This window comes from Pelobates fuscus, chromosome 2, assembly GCF_036172605.1.
Source record: "Pelobates fuscus isolate aPelFus1 chromosome 2, aPelFus1.pri, whole genome shotgun sequence".
Classification (NCBI taxonomy): domain Eukaryota; kingdom Metazoa; phylum Chordata; class Amphibia; order Anura; family Pelobatidae; genus Pelobates; species Pelobates fuscus.
In genome coordinates, this window is record NC_086318.1 from 428,687,409 (window position 1) to 428,713,604 (window position 26,196).

Genomic DNA, 26,196 nt, shown 5'->3' on the forward strand with positions numbered 1-26,196 from the left:
GGCAGAGAGCATCGTTGTTGCCAAACAGCAAGATGGCGATCCAGGGAACCAGTGTATGGACGTGGTTGGACCTCAGGGAGTGGCCTACTGGAGTGTTAGGGGTCCAGGGACCGGTGGGGCATCCTTATCAGCCAAACTGGACTTCAGTGCTATAGATGTTTAAAATAGGTTTTTCTTAATTTTGGGCACCAAAAATAGGGGTCGTTTCATACATGGGGGCGTCTTATACACGGAAAAATATGATAATATGATCGATTGTCTGATTGACAGCCAGGGGTATAACAAGGATAATTTATAAATGTACTGAAATCTGCACTTTTCATGGACTCGTTTTTACATATAAAGCATTTCAGTCAGCTGGAGTGTAGATTTAAGGAATGCATTGTTGACATGCACCAGGGCTGCCCAAAAGGTAGATCCCCAAATGTAAAACTATAAAAGCCTTTACAATGCCTTTAGAAATACAAAGCATCATGTAAGATATAGTTTTAAAACATCTGGGGCTCTACCTTTTGGACACCTCTGACAAACACCATATCTGAACCTTAAAGAGTTAAAGGGACCCACCAGACCCCCTAAATCACTTCAGCTTTTGAAAGTGCTCTATGTGTGAAAAGTGTGTCCTTTTTTCATTTTGCAAAAAGTGTAGATTTTTTTTTAATAGAAATTGGCACTTTTATAAATGAACCTTGCTACACGCCAAAGGCTGTCCATTAGACAAACTGTCCTGTTACTTCCTGGGAGTTGTAAGAGAATAGAATTATGAAATCACAAAAGTTTACACACTCTTCACACATAAACCACTTGAGCAAGCTAAATATCTTTATGTGTGTCAATGATTTAAACCAAAGAGTTAATGTTAGGAAGTGTATGCTAATACACAATATATAAATACAAATACAATGATTTAAACATCTGTACCTACACATTTCCTAGTTTGTTTTTTGCATTTTATTTTCAATTAGCATAATAATGACAGATATTGGTTTAGATTATTTTATCCTGTCAAAACTGAGTGCTATTAAATGTTGGGGGCAAAACGTATTTATTAATCAACCAATTAATAAATTGATTCTCCTTAAGTCTTTTGACTTTTTGTAGCCTTAATGGTAACTGAAAATTTGTTTTCAAACAATTAATATAAATCCGAGTACTTGGGACTGCGAACACAATTTTTCTGTTGTTGCAAAATAAATAATAAAATATAAAAAATAGTATCCACATGGGAATCCAGATTTGGGTTCCAATCCAAAACTCTTAAAAACCAAGATGAAGTGTGCTATGCAATTAACGATCATAAAACTAAAGAATGATGCTAAATATACATTGTGCATTCAATGATTCGCATGATATTCGCATAGAACCCCTCGAAATGTGTTGTCAAACTGATTGTTCCATTTAACAACTAATCAAAAGGTTTTCTATGCTGTCTGAATCCAGACGAATTGATTCATTGTCAAACAATTCAATGAATACACGTCTACTGAAAAAAAATATTAATAACTTACATATTTCTTTTACTAATTAATTTCCGTTTCATATATATTACTTTAATACAGATTCTGAAATATTAAAAAAAATGTGTGCAATATTTTGTGAAAATTTGCAAAATGTGTTTTTCTTTCTTTACAAGTAGAGATTGGAATGACAGTAATAACAAGCATCCAAATAGTTCAAGAGTTAAAATGATTGGTAAGTTGGATTAAAGATTTCTGAATACACATTTCTCATCATCAGTCGGAAAGCAAAGGTCTGGCTCCTGACTTATTGAAAGTCAGGTTAAAGAACCATCTTGAATATTAATATGTAAGCCAGGTTTTTCTTAAATTTGAGTTTATTGCAAGTTACATGTTACGATCCATTCACAGTGATCAGGCTGTTCAGAAAGAATATGGGTAGCTTACAAAATAACCAACTGGCTAGTTGCTACACATGATTAGCAAGTTGACTATCTATAAAGTCCCAACTTGAACCCAACTCATGAAGTCAAGCCAGAGTGGCTCTTTCAATTGTGTGTCCTGATATCTAAACTTGAACAAAGGTACCTCGATATTCACCAGGCAAGGAAGACTCAGGGCACCAGAACCTCTGGAGCTTAACGTGGCTCTGGTACACAGAGACACTCCTTGCAGCTTCAGCATGTAAACACTGCCATTTCTGAGTAAAGGCAGTTTTGACATTTGTCCGTAAGGACCCCTCTACTCGCTGTCACTCCAAAAGCCACTGGAAGCGTTTCTTGTTGCAGTCCCGCAATCTTTGCAGAACTGATATTCAATGTCTTTCTTCTCTTTATGATGCCGAATTATCCCCATAGAGAGGCATTAAGCTAATGTATCTCCATGAGGAGATGCTGATTGGTGCAGGCGGTAATTGCTGAGCATGTGCAAACCCTGCAGTCTTTCTTATGTGGAAGCATTGAATTGGTTGAGATCATCAGTAATGACGATTTCAGCAAAGGGAGGAGTGGTGACTGCATGGAGACGGTAAAAAAGAAGCCGTCGCACCATACACTAACCCAAGGACTGGGAAGGGGGGTAATTGTAGATTATATCTCTTAAAAGTGCATAAAGGCCTGGTGTTTACTGATAGAAAGAAGACTCACTGGTAAATGTAACCAAAATATTTCACATACAGACACAGGTAGTCCTGATTGCACTGTTACATTGAAAGAAAAGGAAGTTATGTAATCGAGAACTCCAACAAATATAAATTAATATAAAGCTACTGCAAATGTCGATTGTAGTTTTATGAAATAACTTTCGTTTATGGGTTAGATTTAGTTACACATATATAATATAACATATATATATATACAATACATCAATAGATACATGTATAAACTCACACAATAAAACTATACAATATCGCTGTTTAAATATATATACAATATATGTCTATGTATAAAAATGTCTTTGAAATAAACACTTTCCTTCTATGCTATTTGCAATCCCTCAATCCCCAATAAACTGTATTGAGATATGTCACTTGCTCACACTCACACTCATACTTACCTAGCCTCGCTCCTTTTATTATTCAAGGCACCACCAGCCTCTGGAGACACCACCATGCACCAGCCTCTGGAGACACCACCAGGCACCAGCCTCTGGAGACACCACCAGGCACCAGCCTCTGGATACACCACCATTCACCAGCCTCTGGAGACACCATCATGCACCAGCCTCTGGAGACAACTTGTGGTCTTAGAATCTCCATGTGACCACTTTGGGATGAATTTCAAATAAAAAGGAACCACTCTCCAAACATGTTCCAAGGTTTGAAAACAATCAACTTCAGGTTTACAATCCGCACAAAATAGAAAATACTGTCAAAACTATCAAGAACTATAATTTACAATTCCATGATTAATTGAAGATTTATGGAAATCTTTAATCCTTCACACAAGGGATATCTTAGCCAAAATTGCATTTTCCCCCCTCATTTTAACTAAGAAAATATTTCAAAAGATGTTCCAGTAATTTTTCTCTTCCTGGTAAACACAGGGTGGAGTTACCCATCACTGAGCACAGTAATTAAATCCACGTCACAGAGAGGTATTCATCGACGGGATATAAAAAGGTGATTCAGTCATTAAGTAGCAGATGTGAGGAATGAGCTATTACATGAATTACCAGGGAGTAAATACAATAACAGGCGGCTGATAAACAGGTAAGACTTTATATCTTTGTTTCAACTTGTTTAAACTGAGAAGATAACTAAAAAACCTAAGGAACTTAGGACAATGTTGGTTTTGCTCCATTATTGAGGTATCTTTGTTACTGGAAAGTCTGGGCCTTCAGCTCCAATTCACATGGATTCTGGGAGGCCCAGTTCTTTCTAAGATTTATTTGTGTCAATGAATTGTGATCTGTGTTCAGTAAGATCCATTCAACCTGTAACTGTCAGACAGTATGATATATAATGATACAAGAAGAGAATCTGGTACAATATTGTAAAGGTTATACAATGTGTTTTATGGCAGGAGACATCTTAATTTTGAGTTTATAATAACATATAGTGTATAGTATATATATATGTAACAACTTTTAAGGTTCTAGTGTTTAATGGGATTTGTTACTGCTGTGTCATGTTGTTTTTGTACTGTCTATAGCTGTTGATGGTTTATTTTGTCAGCGAAATAAATCGGAGTCAAGATGATGTTGTGTTGTGCATTTATACGATGATGAAATTAAACATAGGAATTAATATGCCAGTATATGGAGGAATGGCTCATTAGGAATTCTTCTAACCATTAATTAATTCTGCACTGAAAATGTCAATCAAATTCCATGTAAATATAGCTGACATCTTAGGTATTTGGAATTTGTGACTTTATTCTGAAAGCCATGGATCAAGTCTACCATAATGAGCTTCCCAAGTTTCTGCATGTTACCTAGCAATACAAAGTTTTAAGTTACTGGAAGGGTGGTCCATTGATAACATTCCAAAGCATGTGAGTGTAAATGTGGGGGGATACATTATCCAAGTAAACATTGTTACTCTTACAAACCATTTAAATCACTGGAAGAACAATACTAAGGGTCGGGCGCCATATTTCACTATGCTGCGGGCATGCATAGCTTGTGGTTTAAGGGTGACCGCTGAGGACTTGACATGAGTAGATACCTGAAAATACCTTGCTATAGAAGATACTAACATAGTACCAATATGGAATCCCGATCCCACAGCCAAAAAAACGTAATTTTCACTTTGTTTACTAATTCTGTCTCATCTTCACCAATGGGGCTAGATAGGGTAGTCCAGGTAAAAGCGAGCAGACCTGGACAATAAAGGAAGTAGGACTGGTTTGTCCAGTCAGTAAAATTAGAGAGACATTGGCTAGTGACGTGCTAAATGCTAGAAAGGAACTGATGTGTCTACATTCCACTCTCTACCATCACACCTGGAGCAGAAAGGTTTCGACTTGGAGTTGTGCAATTAGAACAATAATGTAATAAGCTTTCCGAACGATCCAATACTGTTAGAGAAACTTTACAAATTATTTATCTACACAAGTTGCCATTGAAGTTAATGGGAACGTTTGCAGATACATAATTTGGAACGTTTTTCCAGTATTGAATTATTAATTTGAAAAGCTTATTCATTCGAGGCCTTGAATTCAACCCTAGAAATTTAGCCCAAATAAAGGAGCTTATGTTTATGTAATAATAATTTTATAAAACAATACAAGAAAAAGAGTTCACTAGATAAAGCCAATGCTTAACTGAATTCATTTGGAAAACCATCGTCATGGAGGACAGAAAGGAAAAGTGCTCATCCCTAGTTAGACGTTTATCGTTCACGATTTACGTTCGCAACTTATAGCTGCACTGTAACCCGACTGCGAAAACTTACTGGGTTATTCACTAACTGGAGAATTCAAGATAAAGCCAATTCCGATTTATGGTGAAAATTGCTAAGTTGTAAAAACTTTCTAAGTTAGCTATGTTTTCATTTCATGTACTCTGGCCTTACATTTTGAATAAATAGACATGTTAGCCTCGTACTGCTCATTAGTTTAACACACTCTCTAATTGGACCTTTGCACGTCGTGTAAATTTAGCAAATATCTAATCAATGGGGCAAGAACGTTGGTATGGGGAGAATAGGCAAAAGAGGAGATTCATTCAAGACTATCTTTAATTTTTTTGAAATGTATCTTAACAAAATAAAATCAAGCAATAAATGTCTTATCTAATTTTGGTAAAATTAATTTGTTTTTCTACAACCCAATAATGGATCAGTTTTTCATTGATCAGCAGAGATATTCTTGAACCAAGTAATGTAGGATTTAACTGGCCCTTCATGTGTTAGGCATGTGTGATCTACATTGAAATGAGGGTCACATTTTGCTGATAATATCAACAATGTATTCTAAACATAGTGGCAGTTCTTAATCCTCTATGGAAAGAGTGTAATGATTCACTAACATAATGAGAATATTATCATAGTTTTCGAAAGCTTTTGCTTAATGGCTCTAACCACTATGAAAAGAAGAGTTCTTAAAGGGACACTATAGGCACCAAAACAACTCTAGCTTAAAGAAGCAGTTATGGTGTATAGATCATGCCCCAGAAGTCTCACTGTTCAATTCTCTGTAATTTAGTAGTTAAATCACTTTGTTTATACAGTGTATTAAGCTAAAGTTGTTTTGATGCCTATAGTATCACTTTAAGCATATTAAAGGATAATAAAATGCCTATGACTGTAAAAAATCACAGGCTTAATTTAAATGCTATATAAAGATCAGTCATTGTGTTTAAAGGACCACTATGACATTAGGAATACAAACATGTCCTAGACAGCAACATCAGCACTTCCTTTATTCAGAAAAGGCAGTGTTTACAATGCTCAGCCTGCAGGGTTAGGCAATAGGCTGCAGAACCACTACATTAAGCAGTTGAGATTCTGGTGACTACAGTGTCCCTTTAAATAAGGAGGGACTACACTTTCAGAATGTGGTGTATTCCATTGATTGTATTGAAACACCTGTTTAATAAATGATACATATTTTATCATTGCATGTTGCTGGAATCATTAAAGTGACACTGTATACAGAGTATGGTCTTTGCCAATCTTGCAGCTCTTTCGCAGTGGGCGGAGTTTAAGGAAGGTTTCATTTCAGTTGCTAAGCCAATCTACCAACAATCTATAATTTAATGTGTCTTATAGTAGGGCAAGCAGGAGACAACATGGTGAGGAGAGAAATGGCTGTGCCCAGGTTTTGAGATCCAACTCGAGATATAAAAGTTAATTAACATAATTAGACAATGGGGGAGTGAAATAATTAAATTACAGGGAAATGAGAGCAGTGCCACTATAAGTCTGCTACTGTTTTGAGAACAAGTAGGGAGTGTAGAATTTTAGGAAATGCAATTCAGAGCATATAAAGTGCAAAACATGTTCTCTGTATCACTGAATGTCCTGACTCAGAGTTCACAAGAGGAGCTAATTAACATTCTTCAGAATAATTGATTGTACAAGCAACCTCACCCTCTCTGTTTTAAGATTCTATTGCCAAGTCTCTGTTCATCTGAGCTAAAAAATTCTTTAATTTAGAGCAACATTTGAGGCATGAACACGGCACATAGGATTGCAGTAACACTCCAAGCACCATAACCACTGCAGCACATTGTCATGTTAATGGTGCCAGGAGTGTCTAGGTGTCAGCCCAGGTCAAGTAGTAGGACAATTTGTAACTGGTTAGGCATCTTGTCTGGGGTCAGCAAGATGCCGGTCACAGCCTCGAGGAGAACCATGTGCAGAGCGTCCATTATCTCCCCGGAGCTATGTGCTGGCTCATTGGCTGAGAGTGTCAGTTGGGTGCTCTCAGCCTATGAGCTAAGTGATACCGAATGGATTTTACACGCATAGGTAAAGATTTAATGAAGATAAGATTTTTTTTTTTTTGGTCTTAGTATTGCTGCCTGATTCTGCGCACCTAGTTCGAGTCTATAAATAATATATTTGTCAATTATTTCCAAACTAATTATCAAGCTTGTTTAAAGGTTTACATTCCATTTTCTCGTCACATAATGTTTCCTATGTTGTGTTGATATATAATAAATTTCTTCGAGTTAATCTGCGTTCGACACTGAGTTTTCTGATAGTTGTGTCAATCCCACAAAAGTACATATTGTATCAACCAAAAGCAGGTGTCATCACTTACTTTCCAGTCAATGCCAGTAAGTCCCAGGAGGGAAGGTAGGGGAAAGCAGGAAGTATAAATTGCTATCACAGCAATGGAGGAAGTTTCAAGTGAGAAACCAAACCCATTACAGTAAACTTGCTTAGATCTGATTCTAAAAATGCAGAAATCTTCCGATACTTTATTGTGAGTGTGTTCAGTGACTTCTAATTCTTCTGGTACCAAATGAGTCAACAGTATTACCTATATTTTATTATGTTTATTTTAATTGCAGTAATTTGACTATAGTATTTGACTATAATAATATATTAATGACATGAAAGAAGTAGGGGGAGCAGTCACAGAATCTTCGCCATATCAATTATGATGAGCTATAGTGGTTATAGTGCTTAAAGCCCCTTTATTGAGACATTCTCTACTGTAAAACTGAACACATTTCGATGATGTAATGCATAGATCAGTTCATATTCTCAAGTCAGAATGATTCTATACAATTATAAGACAATGGGTATCTTGTAGCATTGGAACGGTTAAGATTTTAATCTGAAGAGGATATTGCAAAATGTTAGTATATGTGAAACCACTACCGTTTAAGCAATCGGTCACTGAGTTCAATAACGATAAACTGAGTGACCTTTTATACCAAAGGGTGCAATCTACACAACATATTATTGTTATGATTTTGGAATTATTTTACCAAAAAAAATCCTTACATCAATCTATTGGACTTAAGTTTATGGGATTTGTTTACTCAATTACAGGTTCATATTCAGCCAGTTGCGAGAATTGTGGTAAACTTAGAGCCAGTTAGTGAAATTTAGCCAAAAATTGTCAAGTTGGAAGAAATCTCCTCCGCAGATTTAGTGTATTAAATGTTACGGGTCAGATGTCCGAACATCTAAACGCTCTCAAGTTATTTACTAGAGTGAGAATTTAGTGTAAATTCAAATCCAATTCTGAATTCAAGGTTAAAATGGCTGAAACCTGAATGAGCACAATTATCTAAGTCAGCTATGCTTCTAGATGGGCTACTCTGACGTTAATTTGAAATTCACTTTGAATTCTCACTTTGGTGAATAACTGTCTCTGTTTAGAGAGGGAGTCCCTCTATCATGCATTCTATAATATCAGTGTGAGCAGAGGCAGCAGCTATGCCTCAATATCACTAAAATAAGATGAAGTGATTTTGGTGCTTAGACTATCCCTTTAAAGGTCCTGTGTAAAGTTTAAAGGATCACTATTGTGTCAGGAAAACAAACCCGTTTTCCAGACACTATAGTGCCCTAAGAGTGCCCCCCCACCCTCAGAGTCCCGTCCCCCCCTGTTAAAACCCCTTCAGCCACTTACCTTTATCCAGAGCCCGAAGCTGGTGACCTCTCCTCCCCCGCCGACGTCAGTTCCGGAGTGGAGCGGAATGCACATGCGCGGCAAGTGCCGTGCGCGCATTCAAACAGTCCATAGGAAAGCATTTCTCAATGCTTTCCTATGGACGTTCTGCACACTGGATGCGATTTTCGCATTGAGCGTCGGGCAAGCGCTTCTAGTGGCTGTCCGGAAGACCGCCACTTGAGGTTGGATTAACCCTGCAATGTAAACATAGCAGTTTCTCTGAAACTGCTATGTTTACATCTGAAGGGTTAAAACCTGAGGGACATTGCTCCCAGACCACTTCATTGAGCTGAAGTGGTCTGGGTGACTATAGTCGTGGTCTGGGTGACTATAGCAGAGTATTCAGTGCAGTGAGAATTCAAAGTAAATTTCAAATTAAGGCCAATGTAGTCGAACTGGAAGCATAGCAGATTTGGAGCATTTGTTTTAGTTTGGCTACTTTGACCTTAAATGTGAAATTCACTTGGAATTCTTACTAAAGCATAACTCCATATGAACCCCCGACTAGTCTGATTTCAGTGAGGAATCTTTTTTAAAGAAATCAGAGAAACCAGAAAACTGCACTCTCCAAGTTGGGCTAATTTCCTAACTTCATGGGTTATAGACTAACACTGTTGTTTTTTTATAGCTTGAAAAAGCTAAACGTAAATATTTAATTGGCACCTAAGAGGTTAGTGTGAATTAATACAATATTAAAAAAGTGTAGCACTTGCTATAGTGTCTGTCAATAAACAAAGAGATTACTTTTATAAAGAGGATGTCAACTTTCAGTGTTCAAAAAAATATAATTAAAAACATGTGACATTCATTAATTATTCATTAATTACTTACACGAGTGACTCGACTCGCCACGTGAAGAAACGTTTGCTGGATTATGTTGAATGGTGACTAAAAGACCAGAAATGTAATAACAGGTATTATATTGCCCAATACATATGAGAAGAGATACCTTTCAGAAGTTGAATTTGAAATTCTCGGGAGTAACAGCATGTATTAAATAAAATTGTAAAAAAATGTATAACGTTTATTATTGATATAACAATCACATAGCACTAACAACAGACTGACATATCCAATCGTGACGGCTTGTTAGAGCGGTGGTAAGGTCCCTGGGCATGACACCTGATGATATAATATCCACTTACCTCAAGTCCTCATAGATTGTGAGCTTGTTTGAGCCCGTCCTTCTTCGACATCTGAACACCCTTTCTATAATTCTAACGAGCTGTGGAATATGTTAGTGCTATGTAAATACTATGTAAATACTAGTGATAATAACACTGATAACAAAGTATTTTAGAATATACATAAAATGAACCCTAATCAGGTAAACATGTAAATTGTGATATAAGTAAAATAAGATAACAGATAGCAAGACGATAAAATGAAGATCAAGAAAAAAAGGCTAGAGGAGCAGTGCGGGATAAGAGTAGATCTAGGGTGATTAGGGAACTGGCAGCTGACATGACTGAGCAGGGAAATGGCTGCATACGGCCTGGGCAGTATTTGGCTATAGTCAGCGTGCTATGATTTTGCTGAGGTGTAATGATGTCATGGATGTAAGTTTTTTTGATAGATTGATTGATGCATTTCTTTCCGATCTGGAGCCGTGTAACCTGGGCTGTATACAGATTGGGGTAACAAGATCATTGTTTATTCTCCCTTCTGTCATAGGAGCCTCTATATTTTTGATTTTGGTTTGTGTGCTGATAACTTTAATGGGATTAGTTCCGTTCTCAGGAATACATTTACATGTCTGGATTTGTCCATTAAAATTATTATTAGACGATGAATCTGCGTTTGGGAATCTCCTGAGTGGAGGTTTATGTTAGACATGTTTGGCCTTAACTTTTTAGAACCACTCAATATCTGCTGTATGGCTCATTGAACTAATCAATTCTATAATCATTCCTGACCATTGATAGTCAAAACATCCTTCTCCATTGTGGTAACTCTGGTTTTTAATGAGAAAGAACACCCTGCTCAGGGGTAGGACTCTATGGGCAGTTGATAGTGAATGGACTCAAGGGAATTCCTTGCCCAGATAGTCAAGGGCCATTGACAAATATCTTAAATTTCCCGACAATACATGTATGTAGTCATTAATTTGCTGCAGATACCTAGACAGCTGAGATATTTTGTGTCCACCTTAAATTAATACTAGACACATAAAATCACCTGTTAATCTTATAGTGACAAACATGCTTTATGGCAGAATTTTCTTTATTTGTGACAAATGACCATTTCTCAGAGATGACATGCACTCTATTATAATTAATGCTGGCAATTTAAGAGCAGGACCTGTATAAGTGTGTAATTCTTTGACATTAAATAGGAATACTGTTTTAGTAAGACACATTAATCTACTCATTAACTGGGGTGAACAGGCTAGGCTGGTTGTTAAGTGTCTAAGCGAAACTGTTATCCATATTTCCATATTTAATATTTTATGCAGTTTTTGTGTTATTTTATAGAAATTATTTTTTTACACAAGGAAATCTTTTTTTTTTTTTATTCTCTAAAAGTTTTTTATTCTCTAAATGGAAAATATTTTATTTACTCCTGTAACATTTTATTATATCTATATGGCTACTGTTGTTTTGTTGCACATTTTTGGCTAATTGTTATGTTTTGTTTGCCGTATTCTATTGCCTAATAAAATATGTTCATGAATTTGTGAAATCCTGAATTTTAGCCAACAGATTTTTCTTTACTTTCTAACATTTTTAAATATGTATTTTAATAGAAAAATCGATTGCTGTCGAAGGCTGACCTTGGGGAGGTGTGTGCTGACTGATATTGAGTCACATTCCCACCGTGGAGTTGTTTAAACACAATTTCACAATGCCTCGTCTATCGTTCATTACTGGTGGGAAAAAGCCAAAGCCGATTTTACGCACTGGGACTTTTAGAAAGCCTCGACGGCTTCAAGGACAAGACTACCACACCTTGATAGAGAGGTGTTTGAGGAGTAAGCAGTTATTTCACGATGAAGATTTCCCAGCAGATTTAAGCTCCATTGGAAGTGGAACTCTTTTGCGTAAGGTCCCGCCAACTTTTGAATGGAAAAGACCACATGTAAGTCAAAGAAACCACTTATATTAAAGAACAATTGTGATCAAATTTTCATTTATTTTTTGAAAAGATCATTATAATTAATGAAACTTAACTATTATTTTTTTTATTGATGTATATTGTTATTTTTGCGAAAATCTCACTTGTTTTAATCTGCCTTAGCAGTCATGTAGGGTCAGACTCTACTTGTTATCTGACCAACTGGTGCTCACCCTAAAATGCCGGCTGCTGCGCTAACACAATCTTGTACAGATTTTTGAAATTACAGTAGCATAGCACAAATGTCATTTACAAAAACTCATGTCAGGATGTAAAGACGCACACCTTCACTACTTAATACAAAATAGTCTGCATAGTGCGTTCGACCTGAACTTACCGTATGTTGTAAACCACTAAAATGAATATCGTAGAGACTCCTACCGATATACTTGTAGGAAATATGGTAGCAAAACAATGTTCAATTGGTTGCAGTGCATTCTGTGCCTCGGTGATTCCTATAAATTCAAGGTTTGACTTTCATTTTAATATCCTAACTTTTAAAGTGAAGTAGTTATTGCATTGCAATATTTCATACACGCATTTTTCTCCAAAATAAAATATTTTCTGTAAAAATTTGTAAAAGTGATTTCAAACATATCACGCTTGCTAATTACTGACAATTCACAGTGAATTTCAAATCTGAAGCCAAAATAACTGAATTGAAAACAGCTGACAATAAGGTTATATTTGGTGTAAAATATGAAACTCACTTTGAATTCCAGACAATTCTCAGTGTAGGGGTATATTCATTAAACTTCAAATTGTAGCAAATTAAAATCCAAATAGCAAACTCAGGCTAAAATCGAGTCTGATATGTTTTTTTTCTAATTCAGGATTCAATATTCTGCTATTTAAAGTTTATTAAACAAATCAATCAAAAGCAAAATTATCATAACACTTTTTTTTTTCAATTTTGTCCTTTTTCCCAGGAGTTGATGAAGAATCCTCTGTTCTTTACTGAAAATGTGAGCAGGTTCGACTTGCACCAAGGACTCACAGGTATCAACAAATATTTCACAAGAAAACTTTTACTTTGTAAGCTGAGCGGTTACTCATTAAACTATTAAATATACAATTTGCACTCTGCGTCGGACACACTACCTTCTGGTATATATTGTGTCAGGCATTCTATTGAGATCCAGCAAGGAGAGAAATAAAATCGATAGGCATCAGATTTCAAAATACTGAGTCTAATGTACTCAATGATGGATAGACAATTTGTATTTCTTTGCTTCCATGAAAGTTATAAAAAATAGTTACCAAAAGCAGACAGTGTGTCAGTGAACATATCGTTATTTTCTGTGGATCTCTCCTCTGTTGTGTGTTCATTTTTTAGGTAACGTGTGCTGTGCTCACATTAATGATTCTCTCTTACAGAAAACTGCTGGTTTTTAGCTGCTCTGGCATCACTTACCCTGAACAAAGATATATTAACTAACGTGGTGCCTCAAAGCCAGAGCTTTCAGAAAAGCTACGCAGGGATCTTCCATTTTAAGGTAAACGTCATGCATAGCATATTGTTATATTTTGAAACTATCACATATACATATTTATTTCCTGGGTAAATAATGTGTTCATTGCAGTCTTGTTTACAGACAAGGTACAGACATTTTTTTGTTTACCTTTTTTGATAATCTCCTTTTTAATACATTTTGAGCTTTGGGATTATGGAGACCTCTATTTATTTTATTGTGTAAGAAATTAACTGTCTACTAAGCCTGACATAATTCCTCCACAGTTCTGGCGATTCGGGGAGTGGGTTGACGTGGTAGTGGATGACCGTCTTCCGGTAGATGAAAACGGCAAGCTCCTGTTTGTGTCTTGCGTCAAAAAGAATTTGTTTTGGGGAGCACTCCTGGAGAAAGCTTATGCTAAGTAAGTAAGGCTTGAAACATACTGAGACTGGTATTAATAAATCGTTTGTGTTGCATATACTGGCCTAAGCAGTTCACATTTATTGTGTGGCTTTTGAGATGTTAAAAATAGAGCTATGAACATTTCTGACACAGACTACATTAGCAACGTAGCTCTTTAGTTTGGTTATGAGGCATGCCACTCATTTCCTAGACTCCACCAAATACATTAATTGTATAAACTGAAATAACAGGTTCTGCAGAAAGCCGTTCCTTGCTCATATTAAAGAAACTTGTCCAACTATATATATATAAATATATATATGTGTGTGTGTGTGTTTTGCAATGTTAGAGCATCCTTAGTCGAATTACTGGACTCCCCTTTATAAATTAAAATAATAAAGTTAAAAATCACTTGTCATCCAACAATGTCCCAATCTCACTGCAGCCACCATTCCACCTATTTCTGAGATTGTCACTAGAGTGATCGTGGGCCAGTTCAATGCTTTTCCAAGCATTGAGCATCCTATTGTGCATGCGGATCAGGTGTGGTGCCAATAATAGGATTCTCCTGATAATAAAGTATTTGTAATGCTTTTCTATGGGAAGATTTAAATTATTGACAGCCAATTAAGGCACACTGACAAACAAAGGTAAACATTGCTGTTTCTTTAAAATGGCAATGCTTACATCTCTCAGAATGCAGGAGTAACATGAAGAGGTTTTAGTGCTTAAAGTAGGACACGTGTAAAAAAGAAGAGTCTGATAGTAGTTCTATGCAAGTAAAATGTGAATTATCCAAACACAATCGGAATGACTTGGTTGCAGACCAGTTGACTTTCCCTAAAACGTTTTGTGAATTATGATACGGACATCAAATCACCACATTCAGCTGTCTAATATTGTCATATGATACACCTGTATCTATTTCCTGATAACTATTAATATTAAGAATGATTAGAACTATACACTTTTAAAATAAACCGTTTTCCTTTTGTGTCTCAGGCTATGTGGCTCCTATGAAGACATGCAGATTGGTCAAGTGTCTGAAGCATTGGTGGACTTCACCGGTGGCGTGAATCTTACCATAAAATTGGCGGAAGCCCCCCCAGATCTGTGGCAGATCATGATCAGGGCAGCAAACAGTGGGTCCTTAATGGGATGCCAGACTCGATCCGGAGTAAGAATAATTTCCATTCTTTTAGAGGAAAGATTATGTGATATCAAAGTAGGCTGCCACTGGCTGAGAAGCCATGTTGCCATATCTTAACCTGCTCTTTACCAGAGCTGCGGGCAGCATAAAGTCATGTTTAATTATCTTAGAGATATGCAACAAGTAACCATATCTCAACCCACTCTTTACTAGAGATAACTACAGATTGCAAACATTCTGCTGCATATTCCAAAAATACCATTCATGATTCTATGATTATATGCCAATATTGTTGAACATGCATTGTTATTGTTATATTAGAGCTGATCTTTTTCTTTTACATTCCTTATTTGTGTTCAGTCAATTTGTTGTTACACGAAGGCACATTATACAACAATAATTAAGATATATATTGTAATGTTTTGAACCGATAAGACAGTTTTGCCCATACGAATTAATACGGTATGTTACTCTTCTAAAAAGAAGCTGTCTCAGGCTGCCTTTTTAAAATGGATATTAAATATAACTAAACTATATACGGTATATAAAAAAGAAATTACAAAAAACAATTCCACTGTGTTGTTGCCTTTGGTGTTGGTGTAGAATATATATTGCCTTTGTATTTATGCTTATCTCATGTCTCCGATGCGTTGGTCGGTTATGCTCAGCATAGGCTACTATCTAGGATGTGTTTGTCTTAAAGGATAATTAATAGAAGACATTAGTGGAGGTGAGAAAGGGAGAAGGCCACAAAGTTATTCAAGGAACTGCTGAAAGAGGGGTAGTGGGTGGGCAAGATCCCCATGAATGGAGGGTGCCCTCATTCACCCTGGCCCTCTCTTCCTCGGGTGATACAGTAAGATTCCCAAAGCTCCCATGGTTTCTGGAAGGATCCCATTGAATTTCAGACCTGGGCTGTTTCATAAGAGACGTGTCTTTATTTTACATAGTGTTGCTTCTATATTTGGGACTCCTGTTTTTAAGCTGGCTCTGTCAGCTGCTGGCGTGATTTTATTAAGGAGTTTTTTTTCCTGTCCTCCTTGAAAGAAATCAATAGATTGCCGAAAAAGACCAAGGGTCTAGGAGCACCTCTGTTTGGAAAATCTGGAATACCAAATCCTAGATTTTCTACTAATATGATAGTACCTTTGGGCAGAACCACCAAAAATAAGCGTATGAACTTCTGTGATTGCACAGACACCAACATGGACCTGAAGACACCCTTCCCATGTGGCATTGTATACCATCGGAATAATGTTTTGTAGGACTGTTCCTGTGTCGTTACGCATATAGATATTTTAAGGCAGGCCTCCCAAACGTCCTTCCATCCTCCTCCTCCTAATGAACCCCTGAGGTCTTTCTTACTCTTAAAAGTTTGAATTAAATGCCTTCTTTTTTTCCAATATTTAGCCTGAAATGGTTTTGGAGAATGGATTAGTCGCAGGACACGCATATACTGTCACTGGGATCAGAAAGGTAATGTCCGTTCTTTCTCCCATTAACTGCTAAAAATACAAGTAAAGTAGCAAACAAAAAACATTTAAATGCCTGTATGTGTGTTGTGTTTGGAAGTGTTGTTTGTGTGTGTGTATTCACGTGTCTAGGGGGATATGTGTATCTTGTGGTACACTAGCGAGGCACACAATAAGATAATATTAATATTTTAGAACATCAGCATTTAAACACTTGCAAATTGTCCTGGTGATTTAGTCACCGATGTAAAATTTAGGCCAAATAAGTTAGCTGACAAAAATAAAAAACACTTTATTCTACATGGATCTTTAACCGGCTGAGCAGATTTTAACCCTTTAACGTTGAGAGATATAGAACACATTATACACTTAGTATCGATCTTCATGAAACTACAGCAGGTCACCCTATAAATGGAGCATGTGGACTATTTGTAAATGCTGGCTGTTAAATATCTGACATTCGCTTTCAAAAGGTGACCAGCAAATCAGGATCCGAAAATTTAGTGCGATTACGAAATCCATGGGGAAAAATTGAATGGAAAGGAAACTGGAGTGACAGGTAAAGTAATCAAACTAGATTCGCAAACAGGATTATTCACTAAAACAAGAACTGCTGGAAATTCAAAGTGAGCCCATTGTAAAGCGCTACAGAATTTGTTGGCACTATATAAATGTAATAATAATGATTCCAAATTTAATACCAAAAGAACCAACATACGGCCAATAGCCAATAGCAAATTATGGCAACATAGCTGACTTGGAATTTTTTTTTCCAGATCTTAAATTTATAATTCACTTAAAAATTCCAACAACTCTCCCTTTAGTGACTAACCGTGAATTAATCCTAGCATGAATTGGGTTGCATGTGACATGTTGCTGCCTCCTAGTGTCATGATGAAGTACTGCAAGGTGATCATTTTGAAGAATAGTCTCTCTGTGTTTGTTGATAAAGAAAGCAATATTTCCCTTCAGAGAGTCACAGAGATAAATGTTACGATGTATTTCTGAAGAGACAAAACAGTTTGAAACGTTGCTGGGTTTCTGACAGAAATAATTAGAGCCCAATAAGCAAGTTACACGCCTAACAACATCCTGAACATGGGTGAAGTGTGGTTTTATAATCGATGAATAGAAATCAATATTTTAGCTTCAAAACATTTCTTGTTTCTTTTAATTGTACAGTCATTTTCCATGTGAGGGGAATGTGCTATTTGATGGGTTACAAGATATTTTTTGGTGACCACATGTAAAATTAACACTCTGTTATAGTGGCAGCAGTTCTCTAGAGCTGTCCTACAGTAGGTTATCTGTCCTCCTCCCACCCCCGGGAGCCTACACAACACCCACTTTTCTCCTACAGGAGAAGCCTGAGGTCGCTGAGCTTGTCTGATCCAGAACCGTGCTCACTGGGTGAATGTGACACGTTTTTCTAAAGGAGAAGGCCAAATTCAGAGTTTGTGGCTGCAGACATCCGTCAAGACCCTGGCAAATTGTTAGGCTGTTCTAAAACAGTTTGACTACTTACCAGGGGATGCCGTGAATTCACGCCAGGCACCATAACCACTACAGTGGCTGAAGTGGATGTGGTGCATTGAAGTGTTTCTTTTAATTTGACAAGGGTTCCTGTCACTGTATGATTTAGGGATCACTTTGAGTTAGAAGGGGTTTGGGAAATATACATAAAATTGATACTGCTACTTTAAAGGGTGGTAGTGGGGATGTGTGGGGATTCTTCATCTGATATTTTATATTTCTCATAACACTCAAATGAAACATTCCTAAAACACCTTTTTTTGTCAGATCTCACAAATGGGATCAACTCGGCTTCAAAGAGAGGCTTCTACTACGAAAGACCAGAGAAGATGGCGAATTTTGGTAATTAAATTTTTAATAACAGTTGCGTAAGGGGTGGTTACAGTTGTAATTATGTAGAAGTGCATCCACCACCGCACTCTCTTCCTCATCTGGTGGTCTTGAGATCTATGTAGGGCGCAGTAACGTAGGTCTCTATATGAGGATAGGTTTTTTTGTGTCCTTACCATTCTGTCCGTGGCTCGATATATCATCACAGAATCCATTCTGCACAGAACTGATCTAATGAGAGGTTACTCTTTGTATCAGCTTGGAAGAATCTGCCCATAAATCTATTTTTTTTGTTATGAACATGGATATTTTGCATTCAGAAGCATTGTTCTCTATATATATTTTTCATATTTCTCATAGAAACTATTTACAATCTAGTGACTCTGGTGTTAGAGAATCCCGGTGCTTATAACATTCAGGAACCAAACACTATCATGTTTTTTTTCCTAAAGTGAGAATTAAGAGTAAATTTCACATTTTCCCAAATCTCCAAGACAGCTATATTGCCAGTTGCACAAGGTATCAGTAGCACTGGAGCTCCGTAGTGACGAGCCACAGGCTACACAGCGTCGGGTGAACAAGGCAACTTACAGTTCAATTATCGTGTCCTTCATTTTGAAATTCACTTTAGTACATAACCCCGGTCTGGAACCAGCAATAAATCCATGTGCAAAGTCACTTAGATCAATGTCGTCTTCCCCATTCCAATGTCTGAATTCATACGTTTCATAACTAAACCTGTTGATGTGTTTTCCTGCTTCCTGCACATGACTCAGTGTTTTGCTATTTGAATTAATGAGCATTAACCTAATTAAAATTAATTTATATTGACTGTACTTTATGATATAATATATATATATATATATATATATATATATATATAATTGAAGTCTAGATGCACTCACAGCAGTTAAAAATAGCAGTTTAATGTGAACAAATATACTTTACATTATTTGCATGTATCTAATCTTGACCCAGAAGGGGTCGAAACAGCGACCAGATACTATGGACCTTGAGAAAGACCCAGAGAGGGTTGAAATGTTGTCATGCCAAGCTAATAATGTAAAGGATATTTTTCACACTAAACTGCGATTTTCCACTTAAAAGTCCTGTGAGTGCACCTGGGTTATTTTTAAGTTTACATATATGTGGATGCGCAAAGGCCAGTTGTTATACTCTAAATTTAGGTTAAGGGTAGAGACTGACATTTTTGTATATTTAATATATTAATTGGGAACACAAACATAGCTATAAATATTGGAGAGGTTCTGAGTTAAAAAAAAACCAACAACAATATTTAGAACAGATTCTAGGAACGAGTTTTTGTCATACAGTGGTATCTATGGTTGCTACTACAATCATAAATTAGCGAGGCCCCAAACTCCTTACATATGTATCCACTTGCCTTTGCACTAATTGCATCATTTTGTATTCGTTGTCTACGTAGGATGTCTATCGAGGACTTTGAGGCCCATTTTGTGGAGCTGGTTATCTGCAAGTTGACTCCAGACTTGATAAGCCATGAAAATGGCAAGCAGTGGACTTTATCCATGCAGTGTGGAAAATGGACCCCCGGTAGCACAGCTGGGGGGAGAATGACCTATACCGGTAAATGCTGTGATAAACAGTTATATCAAATGAAAGCTAGTTAGCATGGACATAACTATGTTGTTATATTACTGCATTATATAAAATGAATACTGTAAATGCTTGCTGTGTTTAGCACACATGGTTCATAGGTGATAAATAATGTGTCAGGCATTGGAATGTTACGATATAAACTCTGCAAAACTCACAGGTGGCTTAGTGAATGATTAACTGTATCTAGCTACAACTTCTAGACGGTTCTACAAAACATGGACAGACTCAGGTTGTCTACCGTCTCTAACAGTAACTGTGCCATATGTAACCTGGCCGTGTTTTTGGTCCAACATGGAGCTTGCATTGAAGATCTTACAGTATCTTGGTTTGCACTTCTTATTTGACTTTTCATTTTATTTCTATAGACTTCTACTGGAAAAATCCCCAATACCGGCTGAAGATTTTCCACGGGGATGATATGGAAAAGAGCACAAACTCTTGTGACGTACTGGTGTCCCTTCTTCAAAAGCAGAATAACAAGCACAGAAACCAGTCGCCCCCCCTGTTCATCGGGCTGTCTATTTTCAAGGTAACATATTTCTGTAAATGAGGAGTACATTACCTGGGTAATAAGTTCAGAATAATACCATTGTGTGAGTAACTACTTGGGGCTTTTATTAACTAAATATTGAATTGTAGTGAACCAGTTACCGGATAGAAACATTTAGGCAATAACAGATGATTTGGAAAAATCATTGATTTGGAAAAAAATTCCAGTACTAGTCATAGCTTAGCTATACTTTCCTAAACATTGCAATGCGGATTCCAATCCATTACAATTTGGTGTTTAGTAAATAAACCCCAGTGTGAGTTTAGTCCACAACAACTGGAGCTCCACATGTTGCCCGTCCGTAATCTAAAGTTTGCTATAACATCTCAAAATTTAAAGGGAAACTCACTATTCACATTGATAGTGGGCGTTAGGAAGTTGTGATTCTAAATGTCTCAGTCTGATACAAAAATACATAAAGAACCAGCCAGTGAAGCCGTCACAGCTTGTTAATGTCGTAAAATGGGCATTTGGACCAAGTACTTGCACTGGAATGAATGCAAATGAAAAGTAAGGCTTCACCCTCTGTTTTGTGTTAATCTGTATTTGTTCTTTTCCTAATATGTCTTTTTTATGTCTCTTTTTGCAGGTGCCTCTTGACGTGAGTACCAAATATCTCTTCATTATTTATTCTATTGTCTTCCAAGTCATGACGGTATTGTACAGTCATTCAGGGCACGGCAACCCACAAATCTTGAGTTGTTGTTTTGTCATATTTCCCATCAACCAGGTAATGGGAGTTTGTAGTCCAATAATAGCTGAATAATTTCTAGTTAATCTCCAGCAATACTTCCTTAGATTCTTCACAGAGAGCGATAGAGTAAACTCAGCCCTTTATTCTATCAGAATCCGGAGCTCTTGAACAATGAATTTGAAATGCCCTTAAAATCATGCCCGTGAGGTTCTGCAATAAACAAACCGTTAGTCTGCACCGGGTGGAAACGTGAACATAAAATAGCTCTTTCTAGACTCCATGTTTTTAAGCTTTGTCATAATTTAATAATAATAATTAGCCATAATTGTATACAGGGTAAAAATGAAAATGACGAGGGTTGCAGGATTTGATCAATTTCAGTGTTTGCTGGAACGAAATCCGAGAGCCAGGAGGTCAAATACAGGTTTTATTGAGCGGGAAGATTAATGATTACGTTTTTCAAACATTTTAAAACCCTTTAAAAAAGAGCACATGTGTTTTAATATTTGTTTTTACAAGCAATGGACTCAGCTTGTTATTTAAACCTTTATACTAGAGAGGGAACTATGGGTTTATGTTTTTTTAAACAGAATGCTGGAAGGCTGCCTGTTATGATAAACGTCTGCCGGATTATTTTCTCAAGCGACAATTGTTGGGATTTCAAAGCGATTTTCACATTTAAGGCCACAATAGCCAACTTAAAGTATGGCTGACTGGGAGAATGTTTCCAATTTGGATTACCGACAATTCTCACTTTAGTGTATAATCCTTAAGTGTTCGTAAAACCTTTTTTATTTTTGGCTTGAGAACGGACTCAAAGATCTGGGGAAAACTGAGAGAGAACAAAAGTTTTCAGACAGGTTAAAATTTTATTGGGTTAACATTGGGGAATCTGATAGACATGATGAAAATAAGTAGACAATAAATGGCTCAGAATCCACATTATTGTGCTAAGAGACATATATAGAGAGAGATTTTTTATAACCAAAACTAATGTTTATAGACAAAGGATAGACAATACCTGGCCAAACACGGCTACTATAGACTTTAGAGAAATGGTTGGCCTTTATCGAAGGTACATACCACCCAGACAAAGGGGCAGTAGTTGAATATTGTTAATATAGATTACAAAGTTATAATTTTAACTCTCTTTTCTCAAAGAATGCTTGATAAATTGTTCATCAATGTATTGTATCTACCTCTTAAAATGTATTTTAATTAATTATTTACTTTCGATGAACCACAATTTTAAATGTATAGTGGTTTGAGTTTCTGTATACAATTTGGGTACCAGATTAAGATTATTTTATTAATTTACACATTAACATTACCTGCAGTTATTTTGTTTTTAAAATGCCCACGCCTTCTGTCTCGCCTTGATGAAATCAAAATATCTTAGATTTCATGTTTTTAAAAGCAGCATGTACTAATTTTTTTTTTTTTTTTGAGTAAACGGTGAATTGTAATTTTGCTATTTGGTTTTCAATTTGCCTCAATTCACTGTTTAGGGAATAAACATCAGGATCATTAAACTCTAGATTTATAATGATCAAATGTCCTGGTTATCCATCATTAATTTATTTATTTCTGATCTGTATAGTTTCAGGGAATAGGAAGCCGGCTGCCCCAGATGTTCTTCCTTACCCATCGCCCAGTCAACAATAAATGTGTTTTTATCAATGAACGTGAAGTGACTCAGGACTTTCGCCTGCTACCTGGGTCTTATGTTATTGTCCCTTCAACAGCTGAACCTGATCAGGAGTGTGAATTTATACTCCGAGTGTTTTCCAGAAAGCACATTCTAGAGTAAGCATTTGTTATCCTACAAAGCAATGCAACGACTTAAGAGAACAGTTGATAAAGTCTAAATTATTTCTTAATAAGAAGTAAGATATTGAAATATCAGAATTTTTAAGATATGAAAATAGAACACATTCCAGTAAGTCAGATGTCAAAAATATCTGGTAAAATAATGTCAATTTTAAAAAATGTAAATGAGGAGATACATTCCTGCAATGAGAAACATCATTTTTTTCTGAACAGAATTTCTTTCAGTTTGAAATTCACAATGAATTACTGACCATTCTCAGTTTAATGAACAATCTTAATAATATAACTTTGACTCAGGGTCTGAATTAATTTTTCAATTTCCATGTTTTAAACACGACTAATGATCAAACGATCCACTTGCTAGACCTTGCTAGACAAAAAGGAACAAACTCAGACCAAGGCTTATCCACTTATTTCAACCAATAGGACCCAGCATAGACATAATTCATGAAAACTGAATGTATTTTATGTATTTGGTAAAAGGAGCAAATACTAACATGATTTATCATTTCAGAGAACAAGGCGAGAACCCTCATATTGTACTGTGTTGCAAGGTAAGCATTTTCTGTATATTGTTCATGCGTTTAAGCAATAGTGGAATAAACACAATTACAATCGAGGGAGGTATTTACAATAGACAACGACCGCCTCAATAGGTGCACTCACACTGTGTAGAGTGCTACCAGGGCATTGAGCCTAAGTGAGAGTACGTGCACTGTGCTGAGTGGGGATATTTAGAGTGGACGCAATTAGCCAAAGTCATGCGGGCCCACTCACACTTGTATGTTATACCTACATTATCGATAGGTACGCATGCACAGTAATGCTGCAGACCAGGGCCGGACTGGAAACTAAAAGCAGCCCTGGAAAAAAATTCTATACCAGCCCAATAATGCATCGCGCCAGCATAGTGTGCTGATATAGAGGGTGAAAAAATAACTTGAAATTGAAAACTCTTACTCCAACGAAAGAACGCATATAGGACTTCAAAATAAACAAAAGAGTGCCTTTATTTTAAGTAGACGTACATTTGCATGTAATCAATGTTTCAGTACACCTACTTTGGCCTATTAAGGACATTTTAGTAATGATACTGAAATGCTGAATGTCTGCAATTGCACAACTAAACAAAAATTAAGTTAGCTTGTTTATTTTGAAGTTCTATGGGTGCGCTCTAAACTTTAAATATGTTATGGTGCATGAGTATGCAACTAGCAACAAGACTGGGCCAATACGTGTTCATTACATATATATATATATATATATATATATATTAATGACATTTATGTGTGTATTATGCATATATAAATGTATATTACTATATGTGTAAATATTCTAGGCATAATTATATGTTACTAATACACACATCAATATATATATATATATATATATATATATATATATATATGTGTGTGTGTGTGTATTACTATCAGGATCACATCAATTTATGTCTATTACTTTTACCTCGTTTAGTGTATCTTGTCTCCAATTGTCTCCTTTTTTTCACTTACAGCGACCCTTGTGCATCTTTTACTTCATCCCAGTCCCTGTGTGTTTCTTTTTACCCTTCTCCAGCCTCTGTATTTCTCTTTCCCTAGCCCCTTTTGCATGGTTCTTAGCCCCAGCCAACAAACCTTCTGTGTCTCTTTCTCCCCTCTCCTCCCTGTCTCTCTTCCCCCTCTCCTCCCTGAGTCTCTCTTCCCCATCTCCTCCCTGTGTCTCTATCTTACCCCTCTCTCTCTTTGTACCCCCATCCCCTGTGTCTCTCTATTACCCCTCTGTCTCTTTGTCCCCCTTCCCTGGTGTCTCTCTATTACCCCACCTGTCTCTGTGTCCCCCCTTCTCCTGTGTCTCTCTATTACCCATCTCTTTGTCCCCCCAACCCCTATGTCTCTCTATTACCCCTCTGTCTCTTTGTCCCCCCCTTCCATGGTGTCTCTCTATTACCCCTCTCTTTATCCCCCCATCCAGTGTCTCTCTATTACCCATCTGTCTCTTTGTCCCCCCCTTCCCTGGTGTCTCTTTATTACCCCATCTCTTTGCCCCCCATCCCCTGTCTCTCAATTACCCCTCTGTCTCTTTGCCCCCCCTTCCCTGGTGTCTCTCTATTACCCCTCTCTTTATCCCCCCATCCCCGGTCTCTCTATTACCCATCTGTCTCTTTGTCCCCCCCTTCCCTGGTGTCTCTCTATTACCCCTCTGTCTCTTTGCCCCCCCCATTCCCTGTCTCTCTATTACCCTTCTGTCTCTTTGCCCCCCCCCTTCCCTGGTGTCTCTTTATTACCCCCTCTCTTTGTCCCCCCATCGCCTGTCTCTCTATTACCCCTCTGTCTCTTTGTCCCCCCCTTCCCTGGTGTATCTCTATTACCCCTCTCTTTGCCCCCCCATTCCCTGTCTCTCTATTACCCCTCAGTCTCTGTGTCCCCCCTTCTCCTGTGTTTCTATTACCCCTCTATTTATCCCCCCTTACCCTCTATTTGTCCCCCCCTTCCCCTCTTTTTGTCCCCCCTTCCCCTCTTTTTGTCCCCCCTTCCCCTCTATTTGTCCCCCCTTCCCCTCTTTTTGTCCCCTTCCCCTTCCCCTATTCTTCTCTGTACCTGCTGCAACAGGAGGACTGAGGGAGGGGGCGCAGCTAACTACCATGCTCCCTCCCGGTTCCCATAATTCCCAGCATCTACACATCATAGAGTAATCCCTACTCTATGATGTGTAGATGCTAGGAATCATGGGAACCGCAAGGGAGCTTGGTAGTTAGCTCCGCCCCCTCCCTCAGTCCTCCTGTGCTGACAGCTGTACTGCTGTCAGTATCAGTGAGTGTGCCGCCGGATCGCTTAGGCGGCCGCCCGGCACACTCACTGATACTGACAGCAGCATAGCTGTCAGCACAGGAGATGGGGCCGCCGGCCGCAAGGTGAGTAATCACCTCATAGTGTGCCGCCGGACCGGCCACCCGGCGGCACCGACATGCGGCCGGCGGCCGCGATATTATTAA

The 26,196-nt window shown here is 37.4% G+C and overlaps 1 protein-coding gene across 1 annotated transcript in view; it reads left to right on the forward strand.

Annotated features, from left to right (window-relative positions):
- Nucleotides 1–3,613: 3,613 nt before the first annotated feature.
- LOC134586028 (calpain-14-like) overlaps nucleotides 3,614–26,196 on the forward strand; it is a 29,299-nt gene continuing 6,716 nt past the window's right edge. The window contains exons 1-14 of the mRNA XM_063441531.1: nucleotides 3,614–3,666; nucleotides 11,781–12,112; nucleotides 13,078–13,147; nucleotides 13,526–13,644; nucleotides 13,887–14,023; nucleotides 15,007–15,181; nucleotides 16,565–16,630; nucleotides 17,100–17,185; nucleotides 18,427–18,501; nucleotides 19,937–20,097; nucleotides 20,496–20,659; nucleotides 21,270–21,281; nucleotides 22,975–23,180; nucleotides 23,719–23,758. Coding sequence (XP_063297601.1) covers nucleotides 11,879–12,112; nucleotides 13,078–13,147; nucleotides 13,526–13,644; nucleotides 13,887–14,023; nucleotides 15,007–15,181; nucleotides 16,565–16,630; nucleotides 17,100–17,185; nucleotides 18,427–18,501; nucleotides 19,937–20,097; nucleotides 20,496–20,659; nucleotides 21,270–21,281; nucleotides 22,975–23,180; nucleotides 23,719–23,758 — 1,545 coding nt within the window. The 5' untranslated portion in view covers nucleotides 3,614–3,666; nucleotides 11,781–11,878. The remainder of the gene's footprint in view (nucleotides 3,667–11,780; nucleotides 12,113–13,077; nucleotides 13,148–13,525; nucleotides 13,645–13,886; nucleotides 14,024–15,006; nucleotides 15,182–16,564; nucleotides 16,631–17,099; nucleotides 17,186–18,426; nucleotides 18,502–19,936; nucleotides 20,098–20,495; nucleotides 20,660–21,269; nucleotides 21,282–22,974; nucleotides 23,181–23,718; nucleotides 23,759–26,196) is intronic.